At 42.5% G+C, this 21,358-nt stretch overlaps 1 protein-coding gene across 2 annotated transcripts in view; it reads right to left on the reverse strand.

Annotated features, from left to right (window-relative positions):
• Positions 1-4,052: 4,052 nt before the first annotated feature.
• PLB1 (phospholipase B1) overlaps positions 4,053-21,358 on the reverse strand; it is an 85,868-nt gene continuing 68,562 nt past the window's right edge. For both annotated transcript variants that reach the window (XM_065835066.2, XM_071806107.1), the window contains exons 49-59: positions 20,335-20,378; positions 18,990-19,089; positions 17,454-17,505; positions 15,503-15,583; positions 14,186-14,251; positions 13,531-13,625; positions 12,285-12,366; positions 10,920-11,024; positions 9,752-9,847; positions 6,260-6,334; positions 4,053-5,781 (exon numbers count right to left, since the gene is read on the reverse strand). In XM_065835066.2, coding sequence (XP_065691138.2) covers positions 5,560-5,781; positions 6,260-6,334; positions 9,752-9,847; positions 10,920-11,024; positions 12,285-12,366; positions 13,531-13,625; positions 14,186-14,251; positions 15,503-15,583; positions 17,454-17,505; positions 18,990-19,089; positions 20,335-20,378 — 1,018 coding nt within the window. In that variant the 3' untranslated portion in view covers positions 4,053-5,559. The remainder of the gene's footprint in view (positions 5,782-6,259; positions 6,335-9,751; positions 9,848-10,919; positions 11,025-12,284; positions 12,367-13,530; positions 13,626-14,185; positions 14,252-15,502; positions 15,584-17,453; positions 17,506-18,989; positions 19,090-20,334; positions 20,379-21,358) is intronic.

Here is a 21,358-nt window from a genome sequence, read left to right on the forward strand (position 1 = left end):
GGGTAGAGAGCTGCTGAACTGTGACTTTAAGAGGAGGTACTGACTGCACAACTGAGTTGGTGCAAGAGCACAGAAAGTACTTTCTGCCTCATGCATCCACTGTGAAGCCTCTACATATATTTTTCTGAAATGCCCATGGCCCAGTTCCCCTGCTGTTGCTAAATTGAAGCATTGCTGAGCAGCCCTGGCCTCTGTTTTGCTTTGGGGATTATCTCCTGTCACAACCTAAGCCCATTGGGGCCCTCAGGTGGTGCTTCCAGCCACCTAAGCAACACAAATGGTAGCTAACGAGTTTTCCTTCATGGCTAGTTTTTAACACTGAAAGGAATTTTTGAAAAATGCTTGATGGTTATGATACAGACACTTTAAGGGTATCGGGTCATTTTCTTTCTTCACAGCCAGTTAAAAAGCACTCTTAGATACTTGGAAGCAGCTGGTTTCTTCAGCTGAGATAACTCACTCCAGGATCAGCCCAAGGATCAATGGCAGAAATTCCCGACTGCCTCTCACTGAACCCTGTTCCTGCAGCAAAACTAGTCTGAATGCACTGTTAAATCCTTCTTGTAGAAAAGCAGAAGGCCTGGAAACTACAAGCCCCTACCACTGAAACACATCCATGGATCCCATTCTCCATCCGACAGAGGATGTGAGCACATTTACATACCTGACCTCTACACATCCTGCGGAAGGCCTGCGATTAGGGAAAACCCATACAGTTCATATAGTTCAGTGAAGTAGATTTTCTCCATAAAATCCACTCTACTTAACCTAGCTATGACTGCATTATGAATAACAGTTACATAGGCCAGAGAAATAGAAAAACATAAGGAAAAATTCTTCCAGTCTCTAGCCAGTAAGTAGTTCCAGGCACCCCTTAAAATAAGCTCTCCTGTGTTTTGTTGGATTTGTTCTCTAAAGCTGTTCAAGCCATGGGCTCTCTGTCTTTTCCCATGGGCAGCCATTGTCTCCAATGATCAGAACCAGGATAATTTTTGCTTTGCGCTAGGAGCTTAGTCAAAAGCACCTAAGTAAGCTTCCCTCCCCATCCCCAGTCAGGTGTGTGCTGATAGTGTTGGGTCTCAAAATGCCTATGGGAAAGCTACTGAATTCAGAAAGGAATTAAATAGGCAAAAGATGGTGTAACATCTGGTGCCCACAAAAGCTAAGTGGTGACAAGGACAGTTGCTGACAGTTCAATGGAAGATCCTTGGCAGGTACTGAATTAAAACGTGCCTACCTCTTTCCCCTCTTCCACCACCCCCTTTTTTGGATACAGACTCCTGTAGCTAGAAATACTTCTCAGGACCCTGGATGAGCAAACTGTGAACTCAGAACTTCTCCCTGTCATGCTCAGAGATCTATTATATCATACCCAGAAACCTTGTTTCATTTAAGTAATTTGTGAACTGCTTCATGAGGAGAATTTCATCTTGCTTTTCTGCAAATCCCAGGTACCTTCTTTCTAAAAAAAAAAGAAAAAAGGGTAAAACAAAGCAAGCACTGCAAACCTGTGGTCCTTCGAAACCAAATTCTTTAAATACCTGAGGGAACACGAAACTTGCAAATGCACAGTTTTAAAAATCCAGGGCTTTTCTGTACCCCTCTCTTTGGGGCCAGTTGTTTCACTTCAACATTTCAGCTAAATGCCCTTCAAAGTAAAAAAATCTTGCCCAGATGTCCCAATCCGTAATATGCTGACCGGCTGTAAAAATGGCATAATTTGTTATCAGTACATCTCTATCTCACCAACCAGACGCTGGTGGGAGGAAACATTTAGCAATTCCTGAAGCCACACAAAATTGTTCCCTGCAGATATTTTTCTGAATTTTTGTTCTCTTTCTAAAGTTCACTGAGCACCTAAACTGGACTTTGGGTAAACTGACCCTTGATAAAACCCTTTTGTACTGTTTGATCTTACAAAGTAAAACACAGACACTGTACCACGACAAGAGGGGGGGGTCCAACAGCAGCGACAAAGGAAGCCAGAACTTAAACTCAACTGCTACCTAAGGTGTAGAAAAAGTATTTTCCAACACTTATGAGGCTCCATCACTTCTCTGTTTGTAGAACAGGTTACTGCTCAGGACCAGGCAACAGCATAACACCTACCCGCAACGCCCATCACAACCACCTGAACCGGGCAGCAAGGTCAGTACCCACAGAGCTCCTTTGGACAGTGACTGCCCGTGCAGACTGACCTCTGGCTCTTCTCCAGAGGAAGAATCCACAAAACATGTTTTCTCAGGATGCTAAGAAACCATTTTACACAAAAAGAGGTAGTTTTCAGTGGTGGGTGAGACCACCATTGGCCAAAGAAAATCCTGGGCAAACGTGGTGTCCATTTAATGAAATTTTCCATGTAGACTTGAATTTCCTCCTAAGCGTCTCTTTCTTTGTGCATCAGTAGGCAAGCTGGCCTACTCAGTCGCCCAGTGAGGGGAAAAATGCCATGAGGGTGTCTGAAGCCAAGGGCACATTACCAAAGAAAAACAGGGAAATGGACAATTGATGGACAGGACGTACAGATTACTCTCTGATTTAATGTGAAACTGAATGCAGTCTAAGATCCAGACCTAATAATTTATCATTCACTTCAGTTTAATGTTATATCCACTTAATGAGCACAGAGGGAATGCACAACAGCAATATATTCAAGGAAATAATTTTCCTTGTGGAGCAGCTGCAAACTGCATGATTCTTGATGGTTTTTTTAAATGTCAGTGCAGTTCATCACATACTTCAGTCTCCACAAGAAAGATGCCAGAAGATATTTCCAGAGACAAAACAAGAAGCCCGCAAGTTCACACTCCAGCTCCTATGTGCAGCACAGTAGAGCTACCACAGCTACAGAAACCAGGAGAAAAGTCTCCTGTTGCAGAAGCAGCACAGAGCCAACATAATTTAAGCTCCATGGCTTCTCTGTTTCCAAAAGCATCAGTAAATGCATCATTCCTTACAGAGCTGGGTGCCATAGGCAACTGGAGTCTGCAGTTTAAAGTGGAGTGACACTGGCTCCTCTGCAAGAATTATTTATACTCTAGTGTCCTCCAGGATGCTGGAGATGCTATGAGCCATCTTTCTTCTAATTTCCTAACTGACTGCATCCCTCATGTTTTAGCATTCAGAATCTCCAAACAAAATTTAGCTAAGTGAGGAAAAGGGATGTCTAATTATTTATTCTAGCAGGGGCACCAGCATAAAACTCAAGAAGCACTTGTACGCATCTCTAGCAAGACAAACCTGATGTGAGAAACTGCAGTATTCTGTACCTGTAATGCATGCTCTAGGACCCCCACCCGAATTCCTACACGTACACACAGTTTAGAAAGGTAAATCAACACTGAAGTACTGTTTTAAGTTTTCTTTTAAATACCTAGTACTGATGGAAGGATCCGCAGTGACTCTATCTTTTTACTCCTTCCCAAGCCAAGGGCGATATAGCAGTGGGTATCCAAGCTCCCAGGAGGGAAGAGGACTCACAAAAACAACATTTAGGGGTGAGAGGAGATTACAGACTTCATGATCCACTGGGATATTTGCTCAGGTTCCTTATTTGTGAGGCTTGTGTTTTGCAGTGTGTCTGAGGGGAAGTTGCTGTGGAATGGACTGAAATACAATAAATCTTGTCTCCTGCATTGCAGGTTTGAGGCTGCATTTGCTTCAATTTACTGAGCTAAATAAACACCAGCAGCTGGGATATGAGGTAGAGAGTTAATGGCCCACAGTGAAGACAGGGACAGGAAGAGCAGCAGAGATGCCTGTGCTGCACTGAAACAAGATGGGGGTGCTTCTGTTTTGCATTCCAAATATATCCCTGCTTGGGGCTGTGTGTGGAGCTCTGTGGATAAGATTTAGGCAAATGAAAGTCTTACTAGTAATAGTACAATCTTTGAGTACAGATCAAAGGAGCGGTGAGCGGAGCTACAGCCCCTGAAACCTGAAATTTACCCACCTCTTTTTTATCTTAGCAAGGAAAATAACAGGAGTGACATGTAAAAAGGAGTCTAAATACCTTTTGTGTGGATAATAAGTAGATTTAGGAACCCCAGAACACATTCTTCCCTGAAACATTTTATTTTTATGCTCATTTGCATTTCTGGAGTGCAAATGTTGTACACATTGAAAAAAAAAAAAAAGAAAAAATAGAAAAAAGAAAGAAAAAAATCACATAAGTGCAAACCACCCTGTGGCTTCAGTAAAATCAAAATTTGCAGTATTTGACACAGGAAACAACAAAGATATTGGAAAACAAGACATGGGGAACCTGCAAAATGTATTCAATATGAGTTGACCTGCAAGTATGAAACAAGGAACATGTAGTTTCCCGGAACAGCCTCCTCTGAACTCCTGATCAGAATTTTGAAAAAACTTTGCAAGTTATTCCTTGGGGAACATCCATGGAGATTTCAGTATGGGACACCTGACCATGCCACAGGTCCTATAAGAAGGGTTCAGGTCAGGCTAGGTTGCCAATCAGGTACCTCATTTTTGTTTAGACCCCCTTCTGCATGCTAATGAAGAAATTCCTTCTTCACAGGAAGAGTCAATTCTTGAACCGGCTGTTGAACAGCAGCGGGCAGCAGGATGCAGGATGGCCTTGGGCTAGTTAGCCTTGGAGGAGAAGTGATATATGTTGCCCAGCTTCACGGCTGGTCATTTTTTTTTGAAAAGTTAACAGGAAAAAGAGTATATGTACATGTTGCCCCAAGATCAGATAAGAACTATGAAAGACTCAAGCAAAATTAGACCTATGCAATGTAACAGCTATAGATCATTTAGGACGGAACGATGGGGACTCGTTGAAAGGGGCAGGTATCCCAGCTCTTGGAACAGATACTAATTGACACGCCGCAATTACAGGTGCTATTAGTTTCTGAAATCCTGAGGCAGTCAACAGACCTTGCATATCAAGCTATGATAGAGGTGTCTGAAACCAACATAGCAGCCAAATCTTTTATAACTACTATCAGGGTCTCAGTGAGAATGTGTGGAGAGGCTGTGATTATTCTCACTGCACTGCACCAGAGATGCTACATGGATGGTCCAGGTTGCTCAGAAGCTGGCTTAAAGTTGTTTCCATGGCCTTGTACTTCCCTGTGTAAAATGACCTTTAGCACCTTTAACTCAATGGTCTTGCTGGAATCTAACATGTGGAATTGCAGCTTTTCTTTTTTATCTCACCTTACTATTGGTGGACTTGTATCTAACATTTTATATACACGTATATAAGAAAACAGGGCAGATAGACAATTAAGGTGCCAAGATGCACAAACAAGTTCTGTTACTTCATGCAAGCAATTGACATCCTGATTAATATTCATTAAACGGAGAATTGCATCCCAGAATGAAAAAGCTTTAACACTTTGAACTTCATCCTCCACTTGATTGATCTGCAGAAACTAATTCCACAGTACCTTTCTGATCAAGATTATCAGGCCCCAAAATTCCAGGCTAACCAAGGAGCTTCATTTATACCCAACTTTTTTTTTTTTTTTTTTAATTTTGCTGCATCACACCAGACACCAGCCTCAGCAGAGACAGATGTTTGTTCCAGTCGCTTTACAGAGTTGTCATTTTAATGTTCTTTTCTGTGTCAGTCTCACGTTGGTGCCTCTTGGCTCTTTTTCCTGACACAAGCCTGATGAGTACAGAACCCACCAGGACTCCAGCTACCGCAGCCACAATGACAGCCCAGTAGGGGACTGAAGGTTCGGTTTTCTCCAAGATGAGAGCTGAATTTCTGGATCCACTATTTCTCGGTGTGGAAAGAAAGGGTTTCTCCTACAAAGGGAGAGCAAAGGCTTTACTGACCACAAACCACTCCAGAGGCAGCATTCAAACAATATGCCATCACCCCTTCCCAGAGAGGGACTGTCAGTCTTCACACAGACTGTCAGCTATTTCTGCCCTATCTTAGCTCAAATCTTTCCTGCCACATTGCCTGAACGTCCATAGAACAAAAAAGGAGCTATCTCAGAGAGTGGTGGCATCATTTCCAAATTTGTTTCCTGAACACAACCAATTGGAAATACGTAGACTTATTAAAACTGGTTCAAATGAGAAGCTTTCCGCTGCAGCCAGGAAAATTTTTTTTTGCATTAAATTTTAAGTATATTTTCCTGTGTGTAACTAAAGAGGAGTATATTTTAGCTATTTAAAGCCTTCACAAAGATACTATTTTAAGTAATTTTACCAGTAAGGAAAAGGACAAAACTAAAAGTAGTCAATGGAGAGTATGGACATCTTGGCTTTTACTTACAGGGTTTGGACACTTGAGTTTTGATCTGTCATGGGTAAAGTTGATGTAAGTCTGCTTTTCACCAACTGGCTCCAGCTGAGGAGAAAAGCAATAGTAAAGTTAATAATGATTCTTTTTTCTCCTCAGACTCTCATGACTTGGGTGGTTACAACTTTTTATCCAATCTTTTGGTGCTTGCAGCAATGAAGAAATGTGATAGAAGTGCACCACATGAAAGTTTGCAAACATTTTAGTGCTCATGAACTGAAGACACTGAGAATCTGATGCATTGCCTGCAGAAAAACTCCCTTGGGAAGCAACAAACAGGAGAAGCCTTTCCTCCTTTTGCACTGAGCGGAGGAGAAAATAACTCTGAATACCACATACTTTAAATATTCTGCTAAAACAAATTGTTTCACTATACAACCAGTTCTCCCACGTACACGTCTCAAATGACAGTATAAACCACAAAGGAAAAAACCAAACACATGACAGATGTTAGTCATGTTACTTAGCACAATACTGAAAGAAAGATGCTTAGGTGTCACGGGTGGAATTGACTTCAGAAATGATGTACAGCTACAGAGACAGGATGAGATGGTGCCAACCTCTGCAGTCTGCACTCACACAAGAAATCCCCTGGGAGTTTTAGCTGAGGCTAAGTTCACAAGATTGCAAGAAGTGAGTTAAATAGAGTTTTTTCTACTACCAGTTGTCAACTAAGTTACAATAGCTGACCACAGGCTCACCTCAAGTCCATTACAAACTAAAAATATGTCCAAGCTAATGGCACAGCATTTGTATTTGGCTAGGAGTGCACATACCATTGGTTACCATAGTTAAACTAACGAGTAGAGGCTTGCTCAGTCACATTAACTAAGTGTTTACAACTGTGCATGGACATGCCTGAAGTAATGACTTCAGGACTGGCCCATAGAGAACCACAGAGTTGTTACCCAGCACTTCTGGGAATGCAGCACAGAGGAGTGCTAGTGCTTCTGCTGTGGTCTATATGTGCATTTACTCTCCTCAAATGACTGAAGTGTCAGCTGTACGTTGCAGAGAAATAATATCACAACAAGCCCAACACAACACGAGAAAACAAATTCTATCCATAAGATTCTCACATGGAAACACTGGAAATACTATCCCTATCCAGTTCAGTTAAAAAAAAAATAGGAAGAAGAGACTGCAAAACAGAGATATGAACCACACAGAAATGTGACTAGAAAGGGAAGAAAGTTAACAAGTGGAGAGAAGATGAGAAGCAAAACAGAATGCCAAATTCTGCTGTTTGTTTTGAGGTCCTGCTGGACTCACATAAGAGCCCTAATCACTGGGCCTGCCCACCAACTGACATTGTGGAGACTGAATTTGGTAGTTTTGTTGCATCTTAAAGGAACAGCTCAAATTCTGACGCAGCTATTTGTAAGACGTGCGGCTCATGTCCTGCAGCATTCTGTCTTGCAGCACGACTGGTTATTTGTAGATAATTGTAATAGTCCCCGTGCCAGGGCACTTGGTAAGGAGTCTGGCACAGAGCCCAGACAAATGATGATAAGGTACAAAATTCTGTAGCCAGGCATACTTGCTTCATTTCTATGGGATCTGTTCCTCAGAAGTATTAGCTTCTGAGCTTTGAAGATGACAGCATCCCCACATCCACGAGTGCACAGGGCAACTTCTGGAAGAAACGCACTGCTCCTCTAGAGCACATGGCAAACACAGGGGCAGAACACAAGCTAAATACACTGCCCGTGTGCTCTTCTCCTGGGCTGGGGGACTGATGGGGTAGATTTGGGGGCAGTGGATGCTCCTTAAGACTAGGTTCCTCTGACTTCAGAGAGTAGGAGCATGCGTTGCCTTGCTTCGCGTGAAGCCAAAAGGGCAAAGAACACCATGGTGAGGGAGAGGCTCCTTAAGCCATCCCCATCCCTGCATACCCACGCAGTGGCCAGGCACAGTCTGGCCTTTTACGTGTGCTGACAAGAATCCGTGTCATTTGGCTATGAGCCTGCAGCCTGCTGAGCTTTTCAGGGAACGGAGAAACAATATGGCCTTGCAGTCAGCTCATGCAGCCTTGCTGGACACAGGCTATGGGATGTGGTACAAGAACTGGATTTAATTAGTAACCAGTAAAATCCTCAGTTGGCTTAGACTGACAGATCTCTATGGAAAGGAATAGTTGTGCTTCGCATCAGTAAAAACCTGATCCCTGCCACCCCAATAGAAAGCTTTGTGTCCATATCCTTACATGCGTAGGAAATGAGTGACAGTCTGGTCATAGAAATAAGGACTGATGGTGATTCAGGATGAGTAATGGCCAACAGGAACACCACGTGGCAACAAAAAACAAATTTAAGGCTACCATATGTCCAGGTACTGTCTCTTTCTTCTTGAAACCTGCAGCCATGCTCAGTTTGAATGTTTTCTACATTTACCTGGGGTTTCTGGGCCACCATCAGCCCTGTATGAACTAACATGTAATGAAGCCTATCAGACTGCCAGGGAAGCCTGACATAAGACAGATAGACTTGCTGTGCATGTGCAAATCAATTACTCAGAGAATGTGCATGCAGTGTACGTCTACTGCTTTCCATAACCCTGGACCTACAGCTCATATGCTATTCTTGGCAATTGCACAGATTTCTGCCCCACATTTCCCAGTCCTTGTGCTTGAGTTCATACTGAAGTACCCTGGAAATTTCTTATCTTGCTCAAATCTTGCATGAACTGAAAAGAAATTCCCCTCCATCTATGCTTTTTTCTTGTACAAACCAGGATACAGGATTTCTGCTAGCACAAGAGGAAGAAAGGTTGCTGTGGCATGAAAATGCCATAGTCTTCCTTCCAACATGGGAAACATGGTGGTTCTGAAAGCCACTGTGACCTTGGAGTTATCAAGTCCAGCATACACCGCTTCATGCTCTTCCAGCACTATTCAGAATAATTTCCCCCAAAATGACAGGAGTGTGACTGCAATCAGAGGCATCATAGGTGTGATTTCAGCCCCCCATTAGTTTCAATAACTCTACTAGAATTGCCTCAGCTACTAGAGTGGGTGGTACAACGTGTCCATACTATTAATGGAAGCAAGAATTCAATAACATGTATGTTTTTCTAATAAATCTAACAGAATTCACTGAAGAAGGGCAAGCTCATTCAACAGACATTTTCAGGAAGCCTACAGGACTGAATGTTTAACTAGCCTGTTTTTTTGCTTTAATGCAAGTAATTTACCAAATCAGAAGGGAAATTTTAATTACATTAAGACTGTCAGAGTTTCTCATTTGAAATGAGCAAAGACTTACTCTGTTTTTTGCAATGTGATTGCTTTGGATTGTGTCCCTTAAGCAAAGAACTGAGAAGCATCTCAGAGTTGAGCAGCCCCCCTCCCTTGTTAGGGTATCGGTTTTATTTCTTTTTTAATGTTTTGGTTTCGGACACCCTTCTCATGATCTTTACTGGGACTGCTACCACAAACATGTAGGAATCTAGGTCATAACCTCTTACCATATTATTCCAGAGAGCCATGGCCATCTCAGCGTAGCCTCTTGTACTGAAATGAAAGCAGTCTGCAGCAAAAAAACTCAGATCTGGCTTGCCATTCTGTGATAAAAGCAAAAATGTATTTCTCAGCACATTTCAACCTTTGAGATCTGACATATTATATCTAATAGTGCACTGTATTTGGCATATCCACTTCAAAATTTTGATGTCTTCCTAAAGGCAATATGATTATATTTTGACACTGTAAGTAAACTTAGGTACTTCTAACTGTGGGCTGATTACTGCATCTCAGGACCTCCTGCATAACGCAGCCTGCTCAACTTCATATAGCAATTTTCATAACAAAGCTAAATCTATCATTAAAACAACAGTTATAGCTCCTGCATGGGCACTGCCATGGACCCACACTCCACCTTGTACAGAACTGACAGAAAACTGCTTATTCTTGCGTGTTAAACTTCCATAACTCAGACTTATAATCTTTCAATTGTTGAAATTTGTGCTGAATTTCAGGCAACATAAAAATTGTGGGCTTACCTAGCTGTGGCAAATGTTTGTCTTAGGGAGAATTTGCCTAATCAATATCTGGATGGTGACCATTCTTTGAACTTAAGGGCTGCTAGAACAAAATCTGAATGATATAACAAAAGGATCAGTATTGTGCAAAATTGGGTGGTTTTGACCAGGATTCACGCTGAATGTTTGTATCCCTAACTACACAGCACACATAATGCTAAGGCTGGAGAAAGGCGAATCAGTATTTGGCTTCAAAGGCTGCCCCCTGTTTCCAGACTGGGATGTGCCAGGCCTGCATGTGCTGGTCTCCATGTGAAGGAAACCTGAACATAATCCATAACCTAGATCAGTAGAAAATTGCACTGAATGTCAGCCAATCCTCTGACAAGGGAAGAAACATGCAGTTTAGAGGAAGCTAGAGGGTGCTTAGGTTTAATGTGTGCACACTACGAATGCTTCCTAAAGCCATTTTTTTTTTTCCACAGGCAGCACAGTCTTTCCTGTCTTCTACTCTGTTGCTCTTATTGCAGGTTCCACCCTGTGTTGCTAGACTGTGCAAAGGGAAGAAAACACCATCCTTGTAGCACGGATCTCACTGACTTAAAGAAGTCAAGGTAATGATCTTTGCTTGATGGGGAAGAAGAACAGGACTCACACTATCCAGGGGCAACATGGTGTTGCGGAGGAATGGCTGCATGACAACTGCAAAGTCCTCACGCCCTTCATACCGATCGCTGTTGATCAGCTGTAAGGCTTCTGCCTGTATGGAGTTGCATGTTTGGAAAAAGAAGTTACCTTACAAGGCTAATCTAACATTTGCCATCTATCAAAAACATGCATACTGCACTTGTTTCAATGTAGGAAGCCATAAATTATTAGTATAAAGCCAGCTGAACACTATAAAGCAGTCCAGAAAAAAGCTAAGGAAATAATTTTGTTCATGAAGAGATTTTCATGAGGAAAATGCACAGAAGCTAGGATAGTTTGAAATGTAAAGTTGCTTAATTTAAAAATTAAAGTATAGCTTGTACCTGACTTACAGTAATCAGTGCTGTACAATTGCAATGAGACAGGCAATTAAAACAAACAAAGAAAAAAAAAGAAACAAGTGACAACTGAGTTCAGAAAGCTAACTTGAGACTGAAGTGCACTTTATTTTTCAGAAAGGCGTGCCTGAATTAATATAAAACTCAAGTGTTGAAAAAATCACCTGCCATTCTTGTAAATTCTAATGCTCCTGGGTCATATCTCAGAATCATCCCTAACTCCACTTCCTTAGTTAAGGAAAATGTCCCCTTGGGTAGGTTTATACAAGTATTTTCCAAGGTGGATTTTTTGGGATTTGTCAGATTCATTGGACAACATCCACTGCCAGAGTCAGAAGGGAGGACTGGAGAACGTGATGTGACCTGATACAGTGATGCCTGTATTCATACGAACAATGATGGAAAAACCTCTGCTCCAAAAGCTATTTGTGGCCTCTGTTAAATTTGAGTGAATCCTATGCCTGAGGCTATGAAAAGTTACTCTCAGATAGCAAGCTGACCCACGGTAAGCTATCTTTGTGCACGCTCTCAACCCACAGCAAAAGAAGGGAGTATCAGGTTTGTTTAGTTAATTTTCTCTGCTAAGAGTTACCACAAAACAGCTGATGCAGGGTAATTTGTCACCCTTGCAGTGATGTGTTAATTCATGTGAACTATTCATAATGGACAAACACGTATCATCAAAACAGCCATCACCAGTAACTGCTTTTCAGCTGTTGAAACACCAACTGGAAACAGAACCAGTCTTGATCTGCCTCCAGCTCAGAACCAAGGTCAAATCACAAGGCAGCGTGGAAAGAGTTGCATCACTGCTAACTGGTTAGCTGGGTAGGGTTTTAGTTAGACTGTCACCAAGCTCTTTCCCAGTCTTCCTTCTCTGTCCTGCTGAGGATATGCATGAGAGGAAGGGCAAAGCAGGAAGCAATATGAAGTGACACAAGTGAAGATGACCAGTTATAGAATCAAGGTATTACCTGGAAATCTCTGTTAATTCTCTTAATTTCTTGTAGTTCAGAAGAATCTTCATTGGGGTTTACAAAACATGGGCACAAATTCCTTCAATTAAAGAAAGACTAGAATTAAAAGGCAACCTGAAATAGCCTATGCAATTCTTCAGCAATGTGTATCTGCTTAAAGAAGCTCAGGATAGTACTCAAAGCTCACATACAGGAGAGCCATGTCATTGGCTTAGAAAAGGACAAATACTTAAAAAAAAAAAATCTCTAGTGATGTAGTCTTCAAAGTGAACACCTGTCACAGCTGGTAAGAGCTGCAGGATCCACAACTCTTAAGTCAAACACAGAAGTATTTAGTATGCCATGCACTACCAGCAAATCATGTCAGAATAAAAAATACACCTACATGTAGGCTTTGTAGCAGAGTTCCAGAAATCTGGGGGTTCAAAGGTAGAGAATAAAATTGTTTGTGTAGTCTGACTCCTCAGACCACTGTATTTTGTTCTGTTACCCCCATATCAAGAAGTAATAACTTGTGCTTCACTGAAATGCATCCTCTAAGAACGTGCCTGGAATTAATATGAAGATACCAAGCAATACAGTCAATTCACTATTTTCCCTTCTAGTGTGTTCCAGTAGTTAATTGCTTCTATTATTAAAAATCTGTACCTAACTTCATTTGAATTCATTAGGCATCAGCTTCCAACCACTGGTCTTTGTTACACCTTTCTCTGCCAGCCTAAAGAGCCTTTTCATGTCCACACTGACTCCTGTAAAAGGCACTGCTGCTTTCTAAAACAAGTCCCTCAATCTTCTTTGAGTTGGGATTTTCATCTCCCACATTAGGTGTGGAAAAGCAGGTCCTGGTTGTGCATTCTGCTGTAGGCAGCCCAGCCTCCACCATAGGTAATGCAGCACGGAATCTGAGGAGAGGCATCAGGGGTGTCAGCCTGTGCTGCTGAGCAGGGAATGGCTGGGTGAAAAAGGCTTTGAAGTTCAGTAGTATGCCAGTTGTATGGTGACTTGTGCTATGACATGCTAGCTTAGAGCTCAGAAGAAAAGTGAGGACTCTGCTATCTACAGGCTCGTGCCTTAGAGCTGAAGTATTGGAAGAAGTAATAGGAAACTGATAGGAACTAGTGTACCAAGTAAAGCCTGCAACAAAAGCTTAGAAAGCTTGGTGTGGATGTCCTACTGTAGAAGCAACTTAGACTGACCCAAAAATATAGCACTTTAAAAGTAAAGACCTGTTTTGTTCACTTACTTTGTTGTCAAAGCACACCCCGGATAGCTTGCTGCAATCTGACGCAGTCCAGACATCTCCAGTATCTCCACCATGTTGACAAAGACTCTTGGGAGCTGCAGGGATTATAATAACCAGACATACCAAATCACAGAACATGATACCACTACAAAGTGAGAGCGAAGTGCCACGTTTAGGTCAGGGAGTCAGTGCAAACTGTGCAGATTGCAACCAACAGCATGTGCAGGGATGATGTATAAAAAGGAGGGGGGAGGGAGACGTACAGTGGATGTCAGCCAAAACATTCCCGGCAGCTAGTACAAACTAGCTGAAATGCTGCTTCACTCCCTGCGGCATTTCCATTTTCTTTAGGGTAAGTGAAACTTTGTACAGTTGGGTTAGCCAAAAAAAAAACAAACGGCAGCAGGGTTTTGCTATGTTTGGTCCACAGCAAAAACTCTGTGAAAAACACCATTTCCCTGACACTGCAGCCCGGTTTTTCTCAGGATCTTATCTAACACAGTTGTTGAAATGCAGTGCTGAGCAGCAGTCTGACTCCAGCTATTTGGAAGATGACCTTGTGTGAAACAGAATCACTGACAGTCTATCAGAGGCAAGAAAAACATCAGAGTGCTTGCCAGGAACATAGCTTGCTAGGGTATCTTTAAAAACTTACCTCCTCATAGAAAATATCCAGAGCATTTTGAAGGTGTTCTAGATACTTTTGCATTGAATAGGTTTCCTGTATAATTAAAAAAAAAAAAAAAAAAAAAAAAAAGCAAGGATCAGCCTTCTTTCAGGAACCAAGAAGTTTTAACTGTTTGACCTGAACAAAGGAGTTCACAGAGTTTCTAGTTGCAAGGTAGTCCATGAGAAGATATACTGACTCAATGTTCCTTTTTGCTCTTGTTGACAGGTATCTTTTCAGATCAAGAGGTTTATTGCCACATGGACACAGGTTATATAGTGCTTGTGTTTCTATGTCACTAATACATTCCCTTAATCTCTTCAGAAAATCCTGAAGTATATAATAATTCTTGGCAGAATCTTTGCCCGATGAACAACTACATAAATCACATATTTGGATTTCATTTTGTCTTTTACGAGACCCAGACCAGACTCCTTTGCCTTATGAACTGAGCTGCCAGTCTGGGGAAACTGATATGGAAGCAGTCAGGACCCAAAAAACCTATAGGCCAGGGGCATCAAACTCATTTTCACCGGGGGCCACATCAGCCTCGCCGTTGCCTTCAAAGGGCCAAATGTAATTTTAGGACTGTATTTATTTATTCGGCCCTTTGAAGGCAACCGTGAGGCTGATGTGGCCTCCAGTGAAAATGAGTTTGACATGCCTGCCAGAGGCAAAATGACTTTGTGACTGTAGTCACAGGGGTGTAGCTGTGAGGTGAAAAGGCTCCAGGCAGCAGCCTCTAAAGGGAAACTGGCCAAACTGAGAGAATAGTCCCCAGTTATTTAAACAAACTGGGATTCAGACCCCCAGCCTGTGCCACAGGAACCTTTTCAGAGGAGATAACCACTGACAGCTAATAAAAGACACCTTTTTCACTATAAACTGATGTAATTTCTTTCAGTGTCATTCTGAAGCAAGAATTCAGCATCCTCAGTAATTATTGCATGGAGATACTTTCCAGAATAAAACTTCATGTTTGTGTCCCCGTAACAACATGCCTCAGACAACATGGTGTCTTGGTTGCTTAGTCCAGTTAAGCTGGAAGAGCTTTTCAGCTTGTCCTTGGTGTTTTGTTCAATATGGGGCAGGTTGCTGGTTCTTAAATCATGCATTACTCCAGTGCTACATGCCCCAATATTAAGAGATGTGCACTTGTTTCTGATACAATACAGATTAAAGGAGAAGAACTTGCACATGCGTTTTAAACAAAGAGGAGCTTTGTCTCACTGAGAAAGGTTAAATTTCTGGGGCTGGTCACTTGCCAAGTGACTGGATGAGCATGCCTAATTCAGAGATACAAACCTTGTCCAAGCAATACTGGCATAGGTCATTGCCTCCAATGAGGATAGTGATCAGCTTCCAGTCTTCTTTGAAATTAATTTTCTAGTGGCACATAAGAGAAACAGATTACAGCATCTATTTCTTAGGTATGCATGGGGTAACATTAACAGATGGGACTAAACAAGGTACAGACAGCAAGGCAGAACAGAGAAAGAAGGATGCTGAGCTGGCAGAAGAAAAGCATCTGTCCAGGGGGAAAATGTGAACTGTTAGCTAGTCTAGCTGAAATTCACCGTGGCTTTTGTAAAGGAATCCCCTTCAGCAGACGAGATCTGTCAGCATAGCCAAGCATGGAAATGTGTCTGTGACAGCAAGTGTGCTGAAATGAATGTTAGCTCCAGGACAGGGATGGACAGGAGAGATTTGCCAGCCGTGTCTGAACACTGTGGGCAGTGTGGGGACAAGGCAGTGTAGGAGTGGGTGCTGGAGTGACTCATGGAGCTGTGGAACTGGTGCTGATGGGGATCCCTGCCAGCTGGGCAACTATTACCCCAGAGCCAGGAGGAGTGAGGGGCGCCCCAGGGAACAGACAGCTCGATTAAAATAGAAGAGTCCAGGAGGCTGGTGACTTCACTGAGCTCATATAAGGGCAGCTGTAGCATCCACGTCACCGTGGGCTAACAATAGGCGCTGCTGAGAGCTGGATCTCATCAAAACATTTTGTAACATTCAGTACAAAGAAAGAAATCAAAGGCAACTATTTTTAGTGCTGTGTATTTACATAACAAACATCTGTGAAACGATCCCACAAACAGAGGAAGAGCCTGGGAATCACCCACAGGTCTGAATTCTCCTCTTTAACCAGCATTTTGGTCGAAAAGCCTTCCATGAAGAGGTGAAGTGTGGCAGGGGCTTTGCCCCTCCCCCCCCTTTTTAAAGATGCATAAAAAGCAGTGAATAAAACAAAGGTCTAGAGCTACATGCTATTTTGTGGAAGAGCCACACCAGCTCCCATCACTGTGCCAAGTAATTTGTAATGCAGAGTAACTGACAGTGGGACTAGCATGCAGCATTCATCAAGAGAGCTGGCATGGAGACACACCTGCTTTGACAAACCGTGCTTGTTCAGTACCTTCCTTTCCCATTCAGCCTGAGCCAAGAAGCACCAGGCACTCCCATTCCCTTACTGGGTGCTCTCCCTGACCCAACAGCTCACACCCAGACAGTCGTCTACTCAATTCAGCCAACACTTGGAGCAGGGCAGCCTTACTTTTCTCCCAGATCTCTTCCCCCAACTCAAACTGCAGCAGCAGCCACTGAATTAAAAGCAGGTTGCCCTTTTGGTACCCTTTGTAGCCCTCAGAGTAGCTGGCACAGCAGACCGGTCCACAATACTAGATCCCCTGATAATTCCCTAAAAGCTTATAGTGTGACAAGGATTCACACAATCCTGAAGTTTCTGGCCACTGATTAACCACTTGCCTGTTCAGAACCAGAGTTTCAGAAGGCCTAATCTACTGGGAAGACAAGTTGTCACCCCTCCCAGTATTGCCATTTCCAGACCCAAGAATAAATCATGCAATTTGTGTTGGTAACTAGGTGCCCGCTTCAGTGATTTTACCCTCAACCTTTATGACCTCCACTTCGAAATCTGCTGTTAAACTAACCAGTCCTGTTCTCTTCCCAGAGCCTTCAAATCTCTCCTCTTCCTCACTACCATCCTTAAAACTCCTTGCCACACTACACTTACATCAGTCTCTGCCTCGTCTGTTTGCACCTTACCTACATGGGTAAATTATCATCTCTTAAAGGCTAATCCCTGGCACATTCATCTTGGAAAACACAACAGAGACAAGGACACTGACTTTTCTCCCAGCAGTAAAGCACTCTTCACATGTCAAGCATCCCATCAATTAAAGTCATCTCCCAGAGACCACAGGAGCACTTGAGGAGTGGCCCAAGTTCCACTTACTGAGCTGCTTCTCATCAGGTCCACCAATTCATTTGCTTGGGCTGACATATTGCTGTAAAGAGAGGACAGAAGCATGTTAGATGTATGCTCTGAAAGCACATCATCTTCTTGATCTCCCACTCCTCATTTTAGGGAATATTAGGATTAGCAGAAATCAGTACAGGTGAAGTGATGCCTCAAAAGGACAAGTAAACATAGAAAGACCAAGATCAGCAGCAGTGGCACAAGTGAATAACCTGATCTGAAAGGGTTTCAGCTAGGATGGCTGCCAAGTGGCAGGCAACTGGGATGAATTCTTCCCGTCTCAGAGTTGGCTTAAGTGCATTTTGTTTGGAGAAAACCAAATGCCCAGATGCACAGAGACATTTCATTGCATAACTCCCTTTGAAATCTAGTAGGGAATTTTGTTGCTTACACAGAAGCTGGGCACCTAAGCAGCCTTCCTGATCTGGTCTTAAATTCCTATGGCTCATCTTATGGCTGTAAGACATTGCTAACACTGAGGAACTGCCAAGCTGGAGAGTCCCAGTCCAGCTCCAGGAACAAGGCAGCATCCCCAGAGTGAGGCACAAACCATGTTGAGACATCAGCTGGAAACTTGAGCTCCTGATATACTAGCAGGAGACTGTGCTTCAGCTAATAAGCTCTGCCTCTCTTCAGCACCTGCATAAATGTTATCACATTATTTGCACTCCCACAACCACACCAATTGTCTTGAGTCTTTGTTTGGGAAGTATTTAGCAGCTACACAGGCTTTGCTAGCTACCCTGAAACTCTCTTGCAGTAAATCTAATGACTGTTAAAGGTGTCACAGAAAGTCTTGGGAGCAAATTTCATGAATATCCATAGAATGGGCACAGAGTGTGCAGTACAAACTCTTGCACATTTTCATTTTTAACAGACTAGTGTAGTTTTTCTTTAGCAGAATAAAGGAATTAGTTCCCAAGTTCTCATTCTGTTATTTTTCTTTGCACTGCAAGCACTGATAGCTTTTAATGACATTAGGGTGGCAGTGGGCTTCTCTTTGTTAGTTTGAGGCATGTTTCCCAGAAATAAAGAAATAAATGATTTTTTTCTCATTACAGATACAGCCTGACAGTGAACCAGGGATCTACATACTGAAGGCTGGGCAGAAAAAGGTACTGGTAGAATTAGAAGCATAAGTAAGACATTGGCTCAGAAATTCTGGGTAGTGGTCAAAAGACCAAAGGAAGTTTCTCTCTGTCCCTGATTTTAAAAAAAGATGCAAAAAATCACCCAAATGCTACATTAAAAGACAAAGGAAACCCCACAAATAAACAACAACAACAACAACTACTACTAAACAGCAACAAAAAAACCCAACAATACCAAACAAACAAAAAACCCCACAAACAAAACAAACAAAAACCTACAATAAAAACATCAGATCACAGAAACATCCTCAGTACAAATAGGTCATCGATATCAACTCAACCTTAACATGCAGTTCAAAGATAACCTGTCAGTCCATCAGTTCTCACCCCTTTACCCTTTCTCGGTGGCAGTTGTGCTTACCGCACTGTGGCACCACTCTTCGCAACGTTGAATCCAGCTGTTGTCTCAGAGTTGCCAGTGGAGAAGCCAAAGAGGTTCGCATTGAATTTTTTCAAGATATCTTAAGAAGAGGAAACACAATGTTTAACCATCCACAGTACAACTGGACACATTGCCTCCCACAGAACCATAAGCCGATCAAGCGGTGAAAATATCCACCTGGATTTTCCCCTCCATTCACTGTGACCTTACAGAACCGATAGACACACCTGCCTTGGAAACTCTATTTACTGTCCAAACTTTAGCACTGCAACTATTTCTCTCTGTGGCCTTGAGGAGTCAGGGTCTGGCAGATCAGGAGATTCACAGATCCCAGGCAACTCACCAGTTTTGAATTTGAACATCAGAGTAATCACAGTTATTTTCCTTCCTGTCCAGGAGCAGATGCTCCAAATATGGCCCTATACCTCCCACTCCTCCAAGTACCCATCAAGATAATATTGCAGAGAAGTGAATTCTATTCACATTTCTAGATTTCATGGAAACCCTCAGTAGGGAAGCGTGATATCTGAAAACGGTTATTGTTACTGTGCTGTAGTACTGCCTGAAACCTCTTTATAGAGTCTCGTTTATAACGCAAAAATGAAATGCACCTTCTGTTTTTCTTTAAAACACATTAATGTGCATGGTACAAGACAAAGCATATCAGATTTTACTACCAACAATGTCAGGTATTGTCAAGCTGCTCCACAGCATGGATCACACACAAATAGATGAATCATTGTGCACCAAGTCCCCTCCAATTTATAGTCACACTGACCACTTAATGGTTTCTATGGAAACTACAGGGTCTGATTACACAGAACACTAGGACAAGAAATTTATAGTATTTTTAGATTTTTTTTTTCCAGTGCAATGTAGCAACTCGAAATCATCAGGAGGAACCACAACCTTGTCAACAACCCTCCCTAGATGGACTGCTAATTGTTTTATAACCCTTAATTTGCCCACAGCCTTTACAATTAGTCACTGGAAAGCACAAAGTGTAGTAAAGGAGAAGCAGGTCTGCCACCAACTTCTGTCACCTTTGGCACATTTACTCCTAATCATTTCTGTCAAAAGGATAACACAATCACAAGCAGTTCCTTTGATGTCAAGTGGCTGCATTAACTTTACAGCTCATCAGGTCAGTCTGGGTTTCAGCCATGATTCATGTGAACTGCTCATACCCACAAGAGATGGGCATCCCCTTCTGTTTGCAAGGAAAGCATGACCGTTTCCAGAGGTTTCCTAGCACCCACTTAGACTGCCTTCAGAGTAATACACGTGTTTTGCTTTTCTCACATTGGTTTTCCAGGATACTTACTAGGTAAAGTAGTCTGGGTCTCCAGGGTCTCATCACCTCCAATACTGTGAAGGGAAAGAACAAAACCACCAAGTAGAGTTAATCCTGCAACCATCTGTCTTATTGTCACCATATGTTGCTGTAGCAGCCCAGGAAGAGGAAAAAAATAACAACCTCAAACAGGACTAAGGCGAGAAAGCACAAGAATTCAGGAAAAGTACTGAAAGGAGATTTCACATTAAATCAAGAAGAGCATCAGCTAAGATAGAAGCTGTGCCTCCAGACTGGGAAGAGACCATACTGGGAGAAGTGATTTTTCATGTAGACATGCTGTGATGCCCATCACAGAAAGGCATATTTCCTCACCAAAGTTGCTCCACATGACCTTGCTGAAACCACATTTGTGTGCAGTTATGCATAGAAGAGAAACTGCGTTAAATGCTAATTAACCACCTATTTGGGATTCTGCAATGTTGATTATGAAAAGAGCCTCTGCCTCTATCATTCAAAACATGTCTGTGTGCACAGCCAAGACATTCTTATACCACTGCTATCAGCCCCTTCTGAAAATATCTCCCTGCAGATACATACAAGGGGGGAAGAAAGGATGAAGAAAAGAATGTATAAATGCACTGTCTTGGTTTTGTTAAAAAACAAGTTTCTCTTTTAGTGAATTTGCCTGTCAGCTAAAGCCTTCATGTTAGCTGCATTTTCCTGGAGAACCCAACACATGTTTTGGTTAAACCTAGCAATGGAATGCAAACTTATTGATAAGGACAGATTCACATCTCATGAGAGGGGCAACGAGAAACTGGTAACCAAGAAACTGATCAACTGTGTATAACATTCCACTCACGTGGATACTTCATATAAAAGTGGGAGATCACAAGGATCTCGCCCCTTTTTTTCCCTTTTTCCTCATGGCTGACATTAGGAGAGGACCTTGCTGGTCGTCCCTGCGAACTGAGGCCTAGTGACAGACTGAATCCAGCTCTGGTTGGCTGCAGAGTTCAATCCGGGACTTTGGGTGCTGGCTCTGCAGTTG

This window comes from Patagioenas fasciata, chromosome 3, assembly GCF_037038585.1.
Source record: "Patagioenas fasciata isolate bPatFas1 chromosome 3, bPatFas1.hap1, whole genome shotgun sequence".
NCBI classification, from domain to species: domain Eukaryota; kingdom Metazoa; phylum Chordata; class Aves; order Columbiformes; family Columbidae; genus Patagioenas; species Patagioenas fasciata.